Source organism: Gavialis gangeticus, unplaced genomic scaffold, assembly GCF_001723915.1.
Source record: "Gavialis gangeticus isolate Ggan-Ray unplaced genomic scaffold, GavGan_comp1, whole genome shotgun sequence".
NCBI classification, from domain to species: Eukaryota; Metazoa; Chordata; order Crocodylia; family Gavialidae; genus Gavialis; species Gavialis gangeticus.
Genome location: NW_017729033.1, coordinates 22,477,215 through 22,493,944, shown reverse-complemented (window position 1 = coordinate 22,493,944; position 16,730 = coordinate 22,477,215). Strand labels below are relative to the sequence as shown.

At 48.0% G+C, this 16,730-nt stretch overlaps 1 protein-coding gene across 1 annotated transcript in view; it reads right to left on the bottom strand.

Moving 5' to 3' along the window:
- The window catches only part of DOK7 (docking protein 7), a gene marked incomplete at its 5' end in the record, with an annotated part of 47,375 nt that extends 30,645 nt beyond the window's left edge, over positions 1-16,730 (bottom strand). The window contains 3 exons of the mRNA XM_019525809.1: positions 8,650-8,850; positions 13,667-13,897; positions 16,637-16,730. Of these exons, the coding sequence (XP_019381354.1) occupies positions 8,650-8,850; positions 13,667-13,897; positions 16,637-16,730 (526 nt within the window). The remainder of the gene's footprint in view (positions 1-8,649; positions 8,851-13,666; positions 13,898-16,636) is intronic.

The window sequence follows — 16,730 nt, the reverse complement described above, 5'->3', positions numbered from 1 at the left end:
CCTTTTTTGAAAATGGGAACCACATTGGCCCTTTTCCAGTCCTCTATCACCACACCAGAGCACCACGAGTGCTCGTAAAGCTGTGCCAGGGGTCCCGCAGTGACCTCAGCCAATTCCCTCAGCACTCTGGGGTGGAGATTGTCAGGACCCCCTGATTTAAATACGTCCAGTCCCTCCAGAAGTTCCCTGACTAGGTCCTCACTGACCCTAAGCGTGGGTGTGCCTCCCCTGGGACCACTGGGGATCCCGGTGGGGGGAGGTGACCCGGTCCCTGATCAGAAAAATGGAGGCAAAGAAATTGTTAAATAGGTTAGCTTTGTCATCTGGTGTGATGACCAGATTTCCTAGCATGCCTTGCAGAGGCCCCACATTACCCAGTACCTTCTTTTTACCCCCTATGTATTTAAAAAAGGACTTCTTGTTGTCCTTGACCCAGGTTGCTAGTTCCAGTTCCATCTCCGCCTTGGCCTTCCTGACCGCCCCCCTGAAGTCCCGAGTAACCGAGGTATAGTCCTCCCTGGTGATGGCCCCTCCCTTCCACTGGGTGTAAGCCTCCTTTTTAGCTAGGAGACATTCCCATACGTTTTTGGTGAGCCATGGGGGCTTTTGCACCCTCTTACCTCCTCTGATCCATGTTGGTATTACCTCCCTTTGGGCTTGGAAGATCATCTCCTTGAGGAACAACCACTCTTCTTGGACACCTGACTCCTCTCCCCTCCCGGACCTCAGTGCCTCCCCAACTATTCTCCTTACCTCATTGAAATCCGCCCTCCTGAAGTCCAGGGCTGCTGCCTTGCTGCAGGGTTTGCCACCTTGCGCTGGACTCCAGCAGGTGATGATCTGTCATCCAGGTGGTCGAGCACCCGCAGACCCCTCACCAGGTCGTCACCCATGGCCAGAACCAGGTCCAACAAGGCATCTCCCCTGGTGGGGCTGTGCACCTCCTGGGTTAGATGGAGGTCCTGTATCTCGGCTAGGAACCTACGTGAGCGGTCAGACCTGGTTGACTGCTCTTCCCAGCAGATGTCTGGAAAGTTCAGGTCACCCATGATGACTACGTCCTTTGACCTAAGTACCTCGGTGAGCTGACTTAAGAATTCCAGTTCTAGCTCTTCCCCTTGGTTGTGTGGTCTATAGTAGACCCCCACCGTTAAGTCCCTTTCCCCTCAACTTCCTCGTATTCTAACCCAGAGCATTTCAGTGTGCCCCTCCTCTGACCTTGTGCTACTTGTTGAGGATGTGTATTTCTCCTTGACATAGAGCTCCACGCCCCCACCTTCCCTCCCTGTCCTATCCCTCCTGTACAGCCTATAGCCCTTGATATTCAGCTCCCAGTCATGCGTTGGGTCCCACCACATGTCTGTGAGCCCCACTGTGTCTGGGTTGGTGTCAGCTAGCAGGAGGGTAAGTTCCTCCTGCTTATTCCCCATACTGCAAGCATCTGTGTAGAAGCATTTGAGGCCTCCTGAAGATGCGTGCACTGGCCCCACAGACCCCTGCCAGCCTCTGCCCTGCTTTGGGCCCCACCGGTGCTGGCCCTGGGACATTGGTCCCAAGACATTGGTCTCAAGATAGTGACCAAGAGGTGGGGTACCTGTCAAGGGGCAGGGCTACACATACTTATCAATACTGGGTAAGTGGCCCTCCACCTGAAATAACTGCCCGCCCCAATGTAATATTATAAAAGCCTAAGTCTGCATGTTTGTCTGTCATAACGCTTTATTCATGCTCTGATTGGCTGACAGAAACAGTCAATCAGAGTGCTCCAAGCATAGGGGAGTGCCGCCATGATTCAAAAACCGTGCTGAGGACCGGACAGAGAGTGGTGGAGCTAAGGCCAGCAGTGCTGGCCTTGGCTCCCCTACCCCACTTCCTGCAAGAGGCAGAACAGGGGCAGCATGGGGCATTAGATGGCAGCACTCCATCCCAGCCCCTCCTCCCCCTCCCTGTCATTCTTGATGGGCAATTGGCTAGTTTTCACATAATTATCTTGCATAGTGGTAGGGTTTTGAGGGGGTTTTGTAGTGAGTAGTGTTGAAGTGTATGATAGTGTTGTAGCTGGAATACATAGGAATTGTTCAGATATTTCTTTGTAATAAGGCAGTGATAGATCTTCCAGTACACAGTTCTGTGGGGCCTCCTTGTGAAGAGAGGCTTAGGGATAGATTGGGTTCAACAACAAGCGGGCCAAGCCAAGATACGTGCTGTGAGTGAGAGGTTGCTTTTGTAACCCAGCCCTGCTACCAGCCTGGGCTCTGCACCGGCTCCGGGCTTGCCCGTGGGGGCTACACGTGGCAGCAGCAGCTGCGGCCCCCCCCGCATGCCGCGCCAGGCAGTGTTGGCTGCTGCTGCCCGCCCGGAGCTCGCGCACTGGGCAGCACAGAGGCAGCGGTCGCAAGGCACAGCACATAAGCAGGGGGGCCGCAGCTGCTGTCGCCATGCGCAGCCCAGATGGGAGAGCCTGGAGCCACGCAGGGCCTAGGCTGGTAGTGGGGCTGGGTTACAAGGTGGTGCTGAGCATGGGGTGGGAAAAAGCGGCCCCTCACCCGCCCTGGCACCCCACACTGCAGCCTCTCGCAGTCCGCCTGGGGCTGCCTGTGCCTGCTCCAGAGAGCCCTGCACAGGCTGCAAGCAGCTGCAGCAGGGACTGCCAGCCACAGGCCAAGGAAGGGCAACTTTCCTCCGTGCCGGGAAGGAGCAGGGAAGGAGCCCAGGGAAAAGCTGAGTGCAGAGGGGGGAAAAGTGGCCCCTACCCCGCCCCATGGCCAGCACACCCTGCTGCAACCACTCGCAGTCTGCACAGGGCTGTCTGGAGCAGGCACAAACAGCCCCAGGCAGACTGCAAGAGGCTGCAGCATGGTGTGCTGGGCATGGGGCGGGCCACTTCCCACCCCCAGCGCACAGCTTTTCCCCAGGCCACTTTTCCCCAGGCTCCTTCCCTGCCTGGGGTCCTCCCCTGCCCTTCCCCACCCTTTCCCCCTTACCTGAGGTTCCGGCACAGGGCAGCCGCATGGTCCCAGGCCAGAAGCCCCCCTGGGGTTTCTGGCTGGCGGGGCGGGGCTGGGGGGCCCTGCTGCTGTGGGAGCCCGCAGGGGCTTCCCGTGGGTCCTACTGCCTACTGGGTCCTCATTTTTGACAGGAACCAAGGGCAGAGAAATATTAATTTTCTACATTTTTTAGGGGCCCCACAGGCCGGATAGAATGGCCTCACAGGCCGGATGTGGCCCACGGGCCGTATTTGCCCACCCCTGCTTTAAAGTATCTGCAGTACCTCCCAGTTCTGCGCTGTCTGCAGATTTGATTTATGTGCTCTCTATTCCTGCTTTCAAGACATTAACAAAAATGTAAAACAGCAGCGGACCTTAAGGAAATGCCTGTGAAATCCCACACAAGGACTTTCTGCTAGTCTGACATCAGTCCATTAATAGTTATTCTTTTCTTGCAGTTATTCAATCAACTATGTATCTCCTATCTAAAGGTATTTCTATCTAGTACATATTTCCCCAGCTTATTTGTCAGCATGGCACATGGGATTGAGTTAAAACTTTACTGAAGTCAAGGTCTATTATGTCCATAACATTCCCTTAGCTACCAAAAAAGGTAATCAAATTTGGCAAGATTTGTTCCTAAACAAATCCATACTGGGTGACAGAGATCACCTGTTCATCCTCCACATATGTAAAAATTGAATATTTTATCATTTCCTTTAGCAATCCCTAAATACTGAAGTCAAGCCAACTGGTTTATAATTTCCCAGGTAATTCTTTTCCCCTTCTTTTTAAAGATCGTTACTCTGTTAGCCTTGTCTGTCACCCATGACTGCATGTATTGCCAGTGGCTTAAAGATTTCTTCACTTAGTACATTCAGCTCCCAGACAGGGGGAGGGATTCCAGAAGGCCCTGCTGACTTAAATTCAGCCAATTTTGTCAAAATGTCCCTGGTGCACACGTTAGTTATCATGACTTGAACTCCTTCTTCATTTATATTATTTTGCTAAGGAAGTTCAATATAATTTATTTTCTTTGTGTAACTGAAACAACTAAGTACATGACCAGCTCCATCTTCTTTGTATCTTGCTTAATATCTCACCTTCTCTGCTGAGCAGTGCATCTATCATTTTCCTGGTCTTTCTTTTCTAAGAAACCCCTTCATGTTATCTCTAACATCTCCTGTCCACTGTAAATCATTTTTTTGGTTTTGCTTTCATGACTTTTCCCTGTACCACTATTCTATGTTTATGTATACTTCCTTAATATGTACTTAGTTCATGTATACTTCCTTCAAAATGGGGCAGGGGGCACTTCAACTAAAGGTCATTGAACAAGCTTTAATTAAAGCACCCCTGCCACCATTTTACAGCATGGGATGCTGAATACACGAGATGCTGTAGGCATTTTAATTACAGCAGCTCCCAAGAGCCACTCCAATTAAAGCACCCACCTCCCCCCTGGAGCACGTGTAAAGATGCCCTTGCTCTTCTTGTTCTTTCCCTACTTTGGAATAGCTTGATGTTTAACATCAAATATTAGAATCATAGAAAATGCGGATTGGAAGGGACCTCAGTAGGTCATCTAGTCCTACCCCCTGCTCGAAACAGGACAATCCCCAACTAGATCATCCCAGCAAAGGCTTCGTTGAGCCAGGCCTTAAAAAGCTTAAAGGATGGAGATTCCACCACCTCTCTAGGAAACCTGTTTCAGGGCTTCACCACCCTCCTAGTGAGAAAGTTTTTCCTAATATCCAACCTAAACCTCCCTTGCTGCAAGTTGAGACCAGACCATTGCTCCTTGTTCTGTCATCTGCCACCACTGAGAAGAGTCCAGCTCCATCTTCTTTGGAACCACCTTTCAGGTAGTTAAAGGCTGCTATCAAATTTCCTCTCAGTCTTCTCTTCCGCAGACTATATAAATGCAGTTCCCTCAACCTCTCCTCCTAAGTCATGTGCCCCAGCCCCCTAACCATTTTTGTTGCCTTCCACTGGACTCTCTCCAACTTGTCCACATCCCTCCTATTGTGGGGGGGCCCAAAACTGGACAAAGTACCACAGATGTGGCCTCCCCACTGCTGAATAGAGGGGAATAATTACTTCCTTCAATCTGCTGGCAATGCTCCTACCAATGCAGCCCTGTATGCCGTTAGCCTTCTTAACAACAAGGGCACACTGCTGACTCATATCCAGCTTACTGTCCACTGTAACCTCCAGGTCCTTTTCTGCAGAGCTGCTGTCCAGCCAGTCAGCCTCCAATCTATACTGGTGCATAGGATTGTCCCATCCTAAGCGCAGGACTTTGCACTTGTCCTTATTAAACATCATGAGATTTCTTTTGGCCCAATCCTCCAATTTGTCTAGGTCATTCTGAATCCTAGCCCTACCCGCTGGTCTATCTACCCCCAGCTTGGAGTCATCTGCAAACTAGCTGAGGGTGCAATCAATCCCATATTCCCAATCATTAATAAAGATATTGAATAAAACCAGCCCCAGGACTGACCCCTGGGACACTCCACTTGATAGTGGCTGCCAACTAGACATTGAGCCATTGATTACGACCCACAATCCAGCCAGCTTTCTGTTCACCTTACAGTCCATTCATCCAACCCAAACTTCCTCAGCTTGCTTGCAAGAATGCTGTGGGAGACAGTATCAAAAGCCTTGCTAAAGTCAAAGTGTATCACGTCCACTGCTTTCTCTACACCCACAGAACCTGACATCTCGTCATAGAAGACAATCAGGTTGGTCAGGCATGACTTGCCCTTGTTGAATCTACTCTGCAATCATATTGGCCAATGCCCTCAGCACCATCAGGTGTATTGCATCTAACCCCATGGACCTTCTTCTCCAAGTGCTTAGAAATGGATTCTTTGAGGATCTGCTCCATGATTTGTCCAGGAACTGAGGTGAAGCTGACTAATCTGTAGTTCCTTGGATCCTCCTTTTTCCCTTTCTTAAAGATGGGCACTATATTTGCCCTTTTTCCAATCATCCAAGACCTCCCCCAATCACCACACAAGTTTTCAAGATCAGGTGGCTCTGCAATTATATTGGCCAACTCCCTCAGCACCCTCAGGTATATTGCATGCAGCCCCATGGACTTGTACACATCCAGCTTTTCTAAACAGTCCCCAACCTGTTCTTTCATCACTGAGGGCTTGCCATATTTGCTATTCTTCTGTACATCAGGATGGTTTGTTCCTGTGCCCTCAGTAAGGTTTCTCTGAAACACAACCAGTTTTCCTGAACTCCCTCACCAGCCTCTGCTCTCCCACTTCCCCCCAGCTTCTGCTTCCCCTTCCCAAAAGCCTCTCCTCTCCCCTCTTCTGAAAACCCAAGAATTTGATCAATCCAACATTTAAAGCCCCCATTAATAAGGAAGAAAAATAAATATCTGCCCTTCTAGTGCCTGCATAAAAATCTATAGAAAATACTGAAGGCACAGCATCATTGAACTACTTGTACATTTTACCAAGAGTTTACACAGTTCTTTTCACAACAGTTCTTATCTTACAAAGAGCCCCAGTACTACATGAATATTCAAACAGCAAAAGTTACACTTTCTCCTATAAGAAACATATGATGATGCAAATCAATGCTGGATTTAATCTTACATTTACTCGACTGTAAGATGACCCTGAATTTAAGATGTCCCCCCTTCCCCCCACCCAGTGATTAGATTTAATATATGGAAAATCTACAAATTTGTTGTAATATTCTATACATAGAATCAAATTATTGAAGGGTTGTCTTTAATTCATCCCTCCCACCACTGCAGGGCAGATAAGCAGTGGGGAATCAGGTGATATGGGAAGGTCAAGCAGCTTGCCCTCTGCTTATGCTGTCTCCTTGCCACCTCTGCCCCCTGCCTACCCCTTCACAGCCTCACTTTCTATCAATTGCTAGGTTTAATAGGACAAATTTATATTACAAATTCATCTACTAAAATAAGGATACGCTGAGCCTCGTCTCAAGAGAGAACTTCTGAAACTCTTAGAAACAATCAATTGTAGTAAAAAAAAAAAACCGTAAAGAATGCAACCGTAAAACCTTACTCCCATTAAAATGTAGTCACTTCCTATTTTCTTCTTTGGTTTCATGCACTCACTTTGTCTCATCTCAGATTAGACTGAAAACTCTTTACAGCAGCAATTGTATCTCAGGGTATATCTTAGGGTATGGCCACACTGTCAACTTACTGCTGAACAAAAGGGGGATGGCCTTTGCCCCAGTCAACTGCTCTGCATGCTTTTACTCCATAGTAAATGGAAATCATGCCACAATAACTAACCATCTTTCACTGAGAGCAAAGTTACTGCAGTCTGATTTCCACTTACTATAAGGAAAGAGCATGCAAGGAAAGCAGTGAACACACAGTAAAGTTCCACTCCTTTTCATCACATGGTAAATTATTTCTGGGTACTATATTTTTTCATATATAGCACACCCTTGATTATAGGACCACCTCAATAAGAAAGGTGAGCGTGAAGAAATATAATATCTTTGATCAAGGTGAGTGGCAGCAGCAAGGGAGCCAAGCCTGCTCCTGAGGCTGCTGCCAGCCCTGCATGGTGGCTGGGCCCACAGACTAACCTAACACACCAGATCCAGGGCTTTGTGCTGAATCCAACCCTGCATGCTGGCTCTGGAGCTCCAACCCCATGCGCTGCCTGGGACCATGCACACTGGCTCTTGAGCTACGTGTGGGATCTGACTCCATGTGCTGCCTCTGGGGCTGCATGCCAAACTGGAACTGTGCACTGGGGTAACTCCCAGTTTGCCCTGGTGCATGGTTCCAGGCTCAGCGCACAGACCCGGAGCCAGCATACAGAGTCAGACCTAGCATGTGACTCCAGAGCCAGCATGCAGTCCCAGACTTGACACACTGGGTCTGACCCAGTATGTGGCTCCAGAGCCTCTACGCAAGGTACACCTTGCACACCAGGCCCAGGGCCGTGTAAGACTCGGTGCACTGTGTCCAGCTGCATACCAACCCAATTTGGTATGCAGTTGGAGATGGAAACTCCCCATGGGTCCAGACATCTGGTGACATTGCCACTGCTCCACTTCCCCACCACTCTGCCATATTTCCAGACCCTATACATCCCTTTTCCTTGTATATAATATACACCCCTATTATCCCTAGCCAGTTTTCAGGAAAAAGCGCAGATTATATGTGAGAAAATACAATATATATTGTGAGTGTTTGCACAGATCCTTACGCAACAGAGCCTTGATTCTTATTACATCTTCTTGGTTTCCACACAATTCTCTTCTTCCACAGCACAACTGAAAATAGTTTAATCATCCTTCTGTGTTAAGGCCAAAAGAAACCACCAAATCATCTGTTCTGACCTCCCATAGAACCCATTTAGAGCAACCCATAACTCATGTCAGACTGAAGCAGATCTTCCAAAAAGGCATCCGGCAATGTTCACACAGCATGCACCTCAGCAATACTGTTTTTGTCTCAGTAACAGTGCCAAAGCCTCCAGGATCTGACTCACAAAAGTCTCACTGAAATCAATAGGACTGCTTACATGGAACAAGTCTTCAGGATCAGGTCCATGACAGACACGCTGACCAGACCAGCATTTATCTATCTGTAAAACAGATTAATAAAAAGCCTGGAACTTTTAAGTAAAGAAAATGTACTTACAAAAGCCACACCTGGTGCCCCCTTCAAAGATGAATCCATTAGGAACAGCTCCATATCGGCGCAGGTCTGAGAGTTTCCACTGTCCCATGACTGTGGGTGGAACGTCTTTTACAAGGACTAGAATGTCATTGCAGAAGTGCAGGGTAGCAGGTCCACTCTCCAGTTTAGTTCCAGGGGCTACAGAAACATGAAACCTGTGAACTATTAAGGGAAAAAAACACAGAAAAAAATGGTTAATTACTGGAGCAAACAGAAGTCGGCAAGGCTGTCATAACAAAAATCTTTGCATTTACTTCTTCTATATAAACCAGTTGTGCCCAGTCTTTTTTGCTGTTGGACCAGATGGAAGGTGCTCAGTTAAGTGGGGCGGATCCAGGCAGAGGGCCCAATCTAGTGCTTAAGGTAGCAAGACAGGGTCTGATCCGGGCATGTGGGGGGTTGGGGAGTGGCCCAGCCCCAATCAGGCCCTACAGGGGAAGGGGATATGGCCCAGTCCCATAGTGCTTGGGAATTTGACAGCAAAGGAGGATGGCAGTATAGCTTGCCACCGCTCCCATGCCACCAAATTTCCTACCCCATAGAGAGCCCCACAGACCAGATGCCATGGGTCCATGGGCTGCACTTGGCCCACAGGCCAGAGTGTGAGCATCTCTAGTATAGATCAAGCCATAGCAACTAGGTCATTTAGATCCATCATTATCCAATAAAGAACTCAGAGCACTTTTTTCCCTATGGTTTTTGTTGATGCCCAGATAGTTCTGAAATGGCAGCCTTGAATTAGTTGCTCAGGGACTAGTCCACGAGTTGGCAACCCCCGGCACACCTGCCAGAGAATGGCACATGAGGCCATTATGCTCGGCATGCCACAGCCGGCCTGGGTTGTGGGCAGCTACCAGACATGGAGCCTGGGCTGCTCGCAGCAGGTGGCCAGGAGGCTGCCAGCCCTGCTGCAAGTAGCCTGGGCTCCCCAGCAGGCAGCAGCTGCCCAGAGCCTGGGCTGGCTGTGGCAGGCAGCTGGGAGGCTACAAACAGTTGTGCTGGGCTCTGTGGTGGCAGCAGCTGCATGTGCACCTCAGGGCACAGAGCTGGGAAGGGGACTGGGGCAGCACAACCCTGACCCCTGTCTAGCTGTGCACCCCAAGGCACACGTGCAGCTACCACCACCACGGAGCTTGACTGGGGCTCTAGAGCCCAGTGCAGCTGTTTGCAGCCTCCTGGCTACCTAATGCAGCTACCCAGAACCCAGGCTGGCTGTGGCAGGCAGCCAGAAGGATGCAAACAGCTGCACAGGGTTCTGGCGCCCTGGCCAGGCTCCTTGGTAGTGGTAGCTATGCATGCACATTGGCGCACACAGCCGGGAAGGGGCTGTGCAGAAGCACATGCAGATGCAGGCAACATGGAGCTGAAAAAGCTAGGTGCCTGCAAGGAGTGCAGCATGTTACATGGAGCTACACAGCATCACATTGGGGCTCATGGGGCTGCAGCACCGGTGAGCAAGACAGGGCACGAGCAGTGCAGCCCAGGATCCCCCCACGGCAGAAGGCAGAGGCAGCTGCAGGTGCTGCCCCCTACCAGCTGCAGCCCTGGCAGAAAGACTGGCCCCCCTTGACAGCCCACCTGGGTGGCCTCAGGGCTGTACCATCTCCACGCCTCAGGACTTGTGCTCGCCACATGCACAGTCTGGGAGCTGCACCCAGGTCAGTGAAATGGCACTTCAGGCTGCGAGGGGCAAAAGTGGGCGGCTGGAAGCTCCAGGTTAGTTGGGATTTGTTGTGCTTCCCCTGGCCCCTTCCTCACCCTGCTCCCCAAGGCGCATATGCAGCCACTGCTAGCAATGAGCTGGGCCAGGGCTCTGGACCCTGGTGCAGCCACTTGCAGCTGCCTGCTGTGAGCAGCCCAGGCTCCATGATGGGCAGCAAGGGCCTGCCCAGGGTCTGGGCTGCTCAGAGTTGGCAGGGGTCCAGAGCCCTGGCCCGGCTCATTGCTGGCAGGGGCCGCACAGGCACTTCAGGGAGCACAGCAGGGAAAGGGCAGAGACAGCCCCTTCCCTGGCAAGCATTGGGCCTGTTGCAGTTCCCCTGCCATCCGTCCCTGGTGCACCAACATCTTTAAAGTCCAAGGTGCAGGATTTTTGGCACTTGGCCCAAAAATATTACCAACCCCTGGACTAGTCCAACTTAGCTATACAAGCAATACTGCCCAGCACTGAGTCACAGTTCAGAAGTACATCTAATTAAAGACAAATTCTTGGTGCAGGGCCAGCTACAGTGTAAGCATAAAAAGTAGCATTTTCTCTACCTGAACTCTAACATTTCAGCATATCTCTCAAGTCTTCACTTGTACTCAAGAACTACAAAAACTACTCAGTTCCTTAGCACTCTGTTCAGATACAAATATGGCACTTACTTTCTTTAACTCTGCTAACTCTCCTTCTTATGAAAATTCTTTCCTTCTTCTCAACTTGGTTTTCTCATCTGTCAAATGCCATGAGCTTATACTAGGCCTGACTCTTGCTTCTCATCCAAAAGCTCTGCTGTATTCTTAGACAAACGACCCTCTAGCTACAAGTCAATTCCTCACCCATGATCTGCATTTGGTAACTTTCTAAGGTTCTATCAGAATTAGCCACGAAGTCATACAAGAGAAATGCATGAAAGGCCAGGGATAGATCTCGCTACAGCTCTTCTTACAGCCCTGACTCTAATAATGCTGGGGAGCAAGTCTATATTCATGTGATGCTCTATCTCTGATATGCAATTGTTCACCCCACTTTTCAATAAAAATCTACTAATGCTCCCAAAACAACAAATCCTTAATTAAATCCTTATTACAGGCAATCCCTTGCTCAACCCTTAAATCTTTGAACACTGATCGGAGGAGTTGTACTGGGAGGTATTTTACTAGTAAGCTACAAGACTTTAAGTTTGGGAGATCTATTCTTCTACCAAATATGGTGTAAATGATGTAAGCCACTAACAGGTCATGCCACAACTGCATAAACCAAAGATCAGCAACTAGCGTTCCACCCCTATGCCAACAACCCTGGATCTGTACACCTCCAAATCTGAGAGAATTTCAGACCTGGAGTCAAACTTTTTGGTACAGGCCCAAGTACAATTTAACCATAGAAAGCAGAAGTTTCCATGTTGAACTGTAATATTTTCAACGGGTTTCCCAAGGCTTCACTCCTACTCTGCACAGAACCATCGAACTTGCTCTGTTACTTAGTGCACTCCCTTCAGGATTCCCAATTTCTCTTAATTCTACAAATTTATTCTCTAACCTCAGCTCATCCTATGAGCTCCAGTCCATCGAGGTCCCATTATCTCTGTCCTGTTGCTCACATTCTCATCTCTCAGCCTCCTCCAATTTATAACTGATTTCCTTAATTCTACTGTCTCCGCTACGCTTGACTCTTCCCCATCTCTACTATCTAGCCTATGAACCATGTTGTACCGGCTCCTGCTACAGAAAACCAGCTATCTCTATTTTAAATTTACTGCCCACCTCCATTCTTGCAAAATAGTGCCACTTCTCATCCCTAAATCACATACAATATCTACCTCCCAATATACTGTAACTGCCTCCTCAAGCCCTTGACCTTCGTTCTTCTTCCCTCTCAGCCCAGAATCTCCCTAACTTCAAGAAGACTGCCAAGACTTAGTGTGAATTGCCTCTATCCCGTCTCATTTTCCCCACCTTCCAGTATCTTTTTCTCTTTTATATCAGCTAAAACAGTGGTTGTTAAGCTTTTAGAGTTAAGATACCCCACAGAAAATGCCAGCACTTATTTTTCACTCGTTTTTTAATAACAGAAAAATAATAGTGCAATTCTTCTGTTGCACAGAACTGAGAAGGACCAAAACAGGGCAGAATGTTTTGAACCTACTGATTCCTATTTGAAATCCCTGGGTACAACTTGTGAATCATGTTTGCTCACCTAACAATGCTAATATTGCATAGCATCCCACAGCACCCCTAAAAGGATCTCATGGCACCCCAAGATACTACAGCACCCTGACTGAAAATCACTGCAGTAGAGTCAGATCAAGAAACCTACCAAACTCAGCTGACTTTGCACTTTCCTAAAGGTCTCTTATTGTGCTTAAATCTTATTTTCACCTATCCTCAAAGCTTCTCAGGAAAGGGCTGCATTTCTATTTATACTGTGTATAGCAAAAGCCCATTACCATTAACAGATACATTATATACAAATAGATTACTATCATCATGATCATCAGCAATAATAAATGTCTGTCACCCTAAACTCTGCAATATACTAAAATCCAATTACTCTGGATTATCTCTCTGAGAACATTATTACTACTTTTTGGTCACTACAACACAAGTTAGAATCACAGAACAGAAAATGAAGGACACCTAGAAGTTAAGAGGAAAAGGTATTTCCAAGAATGGTATCTTTTCTGTGGGATTTTGCTATTATATGGAGTCAAGAGCAGATGTTGCCAGAGCAGCACATTCTACAGACTGGACAGGGAACTGGAAGCTAAAACCTTAGAAACCAGGGATAAAAGGGACCTCAAGAATTCAACTAGTCTGTCCCCTTATCACAAGGAAAGATCAAGTGTACCTAATTTAGCCACTCCCAAGTTCTAATCATGGTTCTGCCTTTCAGAGTTCTTGTCCTCTCTGAGCCCATGGACTCATAAATCCAAAAACTATTGACACGAGTAATTTATAACTCTCACAGCTACTTGAAAGGGTAGGACTAAAACTCTGGCCTTTTAACCCATGCTTTCACTACCTGAGCCAAATGTAACAGTACAACCCAACCGCCAGTACCAATAAGTACCTACTAGTGATACACTCCTCGTACACAGTATCACACATATGACCTACTGCCCATGGCACCTAATCTGATCTTGTGGAAAAGGTCTTTCTACTCTGGGACCAGCAATGATCTTCTCCTGAACTGTACCCAGATTTTTGTACTTCAGCTCTGATTTGGTTTGATTTTTCCAAGAGGGGAAAAAAAGTAGGACAAGACAAAGTTTACCTTCTCCCAAACTGTAGCGGATCCGGACATCCCATGCATACATAGTTTCCTTATTTTCAAATCCCAGCATCACAACTTGAGACAGACAGATGATGGCAAGTGTGTGATTCAAGCCCTCATAGGAAAGCCCAGGATCCAGGCCACAGATGTCCTCCAAGGTCACACTACTCCTCTCCTTATGCCCTTTCACTCTCTCAGATTTATCCTTGTACACCAACATGAGTAAGCAATCTGAAAGAAGCAGCATTGTCAGAAAACATGGAGCAGAACAGCCTATAACTCTCAGGACTCAGCTTCAACAGTTAATGCTTTTGGCAACTGCATGGTTGCAGTCTGAGCTCACCTTTTTAAGGTACATTTCTAGCCCCTGTGTATATGAAGAAAGCTTGAAAATATATCTCAAGTCTAACTTACAGGCTCAGAAATAAGAAGGCAATTAAAAAGACCTCCAAATTGGTCATTTGCTTTCAAAATCTAATGATTTGTGAGACAACCTTATAATTTGAGGGGCTTGACTTGTGATTTTTGAATGTTTCCAATTGGCATTACTGTAATGTAAGCTTTTACTTCAGGAAGGCTAGAGTTAGCAGTATTGTCAAATCCTCTTCCTTCGAAAGGCAGCGAACCTAAATGAACTTCTTATAGTAGCTACCAGATTACTCAACTATTAAATGGTGAATGGACTATATTGCCAGAAAGGCTGTTGGTCTCAGCTCAGGTCGCCTTGTAAAATATTCTGCAGGGGATACTGCTGCATAATCATTGTGTACTGTGCACCTTTATTTGTTTTCTATTCAGTCGCAGTCACCATTTTTTTAACCCATTCCTAAAGTTATTTTATTGCTTCATATCTAGGTAAAGCGATGAAACTATCACGGCACGAGGGGTGCGCAGGAGGCGAGCTTTTCACAGATATCCAGCTCAACAAGGAAAAGCACCACGGGTTGCATCCTTCTTTGATTCAGCAAAGACACCAGTTCCACACAGGTTGCAGCTCCCCTTCTCACCCTGTTATACTCCGTGCTGAGGGAAATAAATGGAAAAAGCTCAAGCCAAGGCTTTTCCCCTGTAACTTCCATTGCTCACACCTAGTCCCAGGCTACAGACCAGGCAGCTGCCCGTGTTCCATTTTATGAATGTTAGGTGGGGCACTCTGAGGCCTGGCAAGCTGCCATTATGGCTCACATTTGGGCAAAGCACGGGCACCCCTCCAAAGAGGTGAAAAACAACTGAAAAATGCACTGTACGTTAATTAAAAGGGAAACTTTGCAGACATGCTAGATTGCAGTATTGCACCTGTTACCAGAAACAGCTGCAAATACAAAGTTTAAGGGTGCTTTTTTAGATCCACATTGCATAGCCCTAAGACAGTTAAAGAAACAGCACGCTGACTTTAGACAAAAAAGCTCAATTTTGCTCTAATAAATTCCATTTGAAAGTAGAATAAGTTGCACAGAGTAACAATATGCAGGGTTTGGAAGAATCAAGGTTTCAAATTTGGGTTCAAGAAGTTGGGATGCAGATGAAATATCAATGTTAGGAACTCCTGTTTTTATAAACCATAGACTTGATTAGCAGAGGCACTGAGGATACTGAATACTTAACACTTCCAATTGTGCAAAATTAATCCTAAACCAAAGTAACAGAGAAATAAAACTCTACATCCGAACATAGAAGTAGTTAATCACGATTCTAACATCCATTTTTAGGTAAAGCAGACTCACAAAACATATACATAGGAGATAAAACCAGGATTAGAGCTGAAAGTAATTTACTGTGCAACATTTCCCCACAGGAAAACTTTGGCTGTGTTGTCAAAACTTCAATCCCTCATAGGAAAATATAATTTCTCAGGAAAAATTTCAAATTTCTATCCAGGAAACATGGAAAGGAAAATGTTTGTTTCAGTTTAACCTACAGCATTTTACTTTGGTCTTTTTAAAACCTGAACTGACGTGATATTTAATGTCAATATGTTGATTAAATACTACCCCGGGTCCAACTACTACTATGTGTGGATTCAAAAAAAACCATGCCACTTAAAAGGCCAGGCTTTACAAACAAAAAAAAATAGACTAAAATGCCATTTTGGCATAAACTAAAAAAATAACAGTTGCTTTGAAACTTAAGTTTTAAGCAAGAAAACACTGGTATTTGGAAGTCGGTTCACAGCGAGTGATATAAGACACATATCTTTGTAACTGCCATGTGGATTTTTGTTAATGTCATATCCAATGTCCATCCCCCCCACCCGCGTTGAGCTGCACCCGACCTCAGCCTCCACATCTATTGCAAGCAGGGGGAGAAGCCCTGTGGCCGAGGGGGAGCATTAGAGCAGCCAGGCGCCTGTCACAAGCTTTGGACTTAACAAGTGCCGACTTTTTGCCAACTCTGCGGACAGCTTCCCATGGGGGCACCGCCAGGGGGTCAGGGCCAGGGCTGAGGCCACACTGATGGCTGTATTCGGGGTCAGGACAGGATTTCCCTCCCTGGTGAGAAGTGTTGGGGCTGGGGGAGTTTCTGTACCGGGCCTGACCCTCTCTCCGGGAGCCTGCAGTGACAACAGGGGCAACATTGCCAGGGGGACAGGGCCAGCGCCGAGGCTGTATTAGGGGTCAGGACAGATTCCCCCCCACCCCCCGGTGAGAGGTGTCAGGGCTGGGGGGTTTCTGTCACAGGGCCTGACCCTGTCTCCAGGAGCCTGTAGCGACAACAGGGGGACGGGCGACGCTGCCAGGGGTGGGGGCCAGGGCCAAGGCCGCGCCGATGGCCGTATGAGGGGTGAGCACAGATGCCCCCTGGTTTCTCCATCAGGGGGCCGTACTGACACCGGGTCCCAGAGGCAGGAGGTGGCTCCCCGGGTCCCCTGCGGGCTGGGGGGCCGGGCGGCGCTTCCAGCCCGACTCCTTCACGGCTGTCGAGTCAGGACCGGCCCCACGACCCCACCCCGGGCCCGCGCGCCGCCCTTACCTGCCACGGGCGAGGGCTTGCGCAGCACCAGCCACCTGCTCTTCCACTGCAACGAGAGCACAGAGTTAGCCCGGGCCGGGACTGTGGGGACATA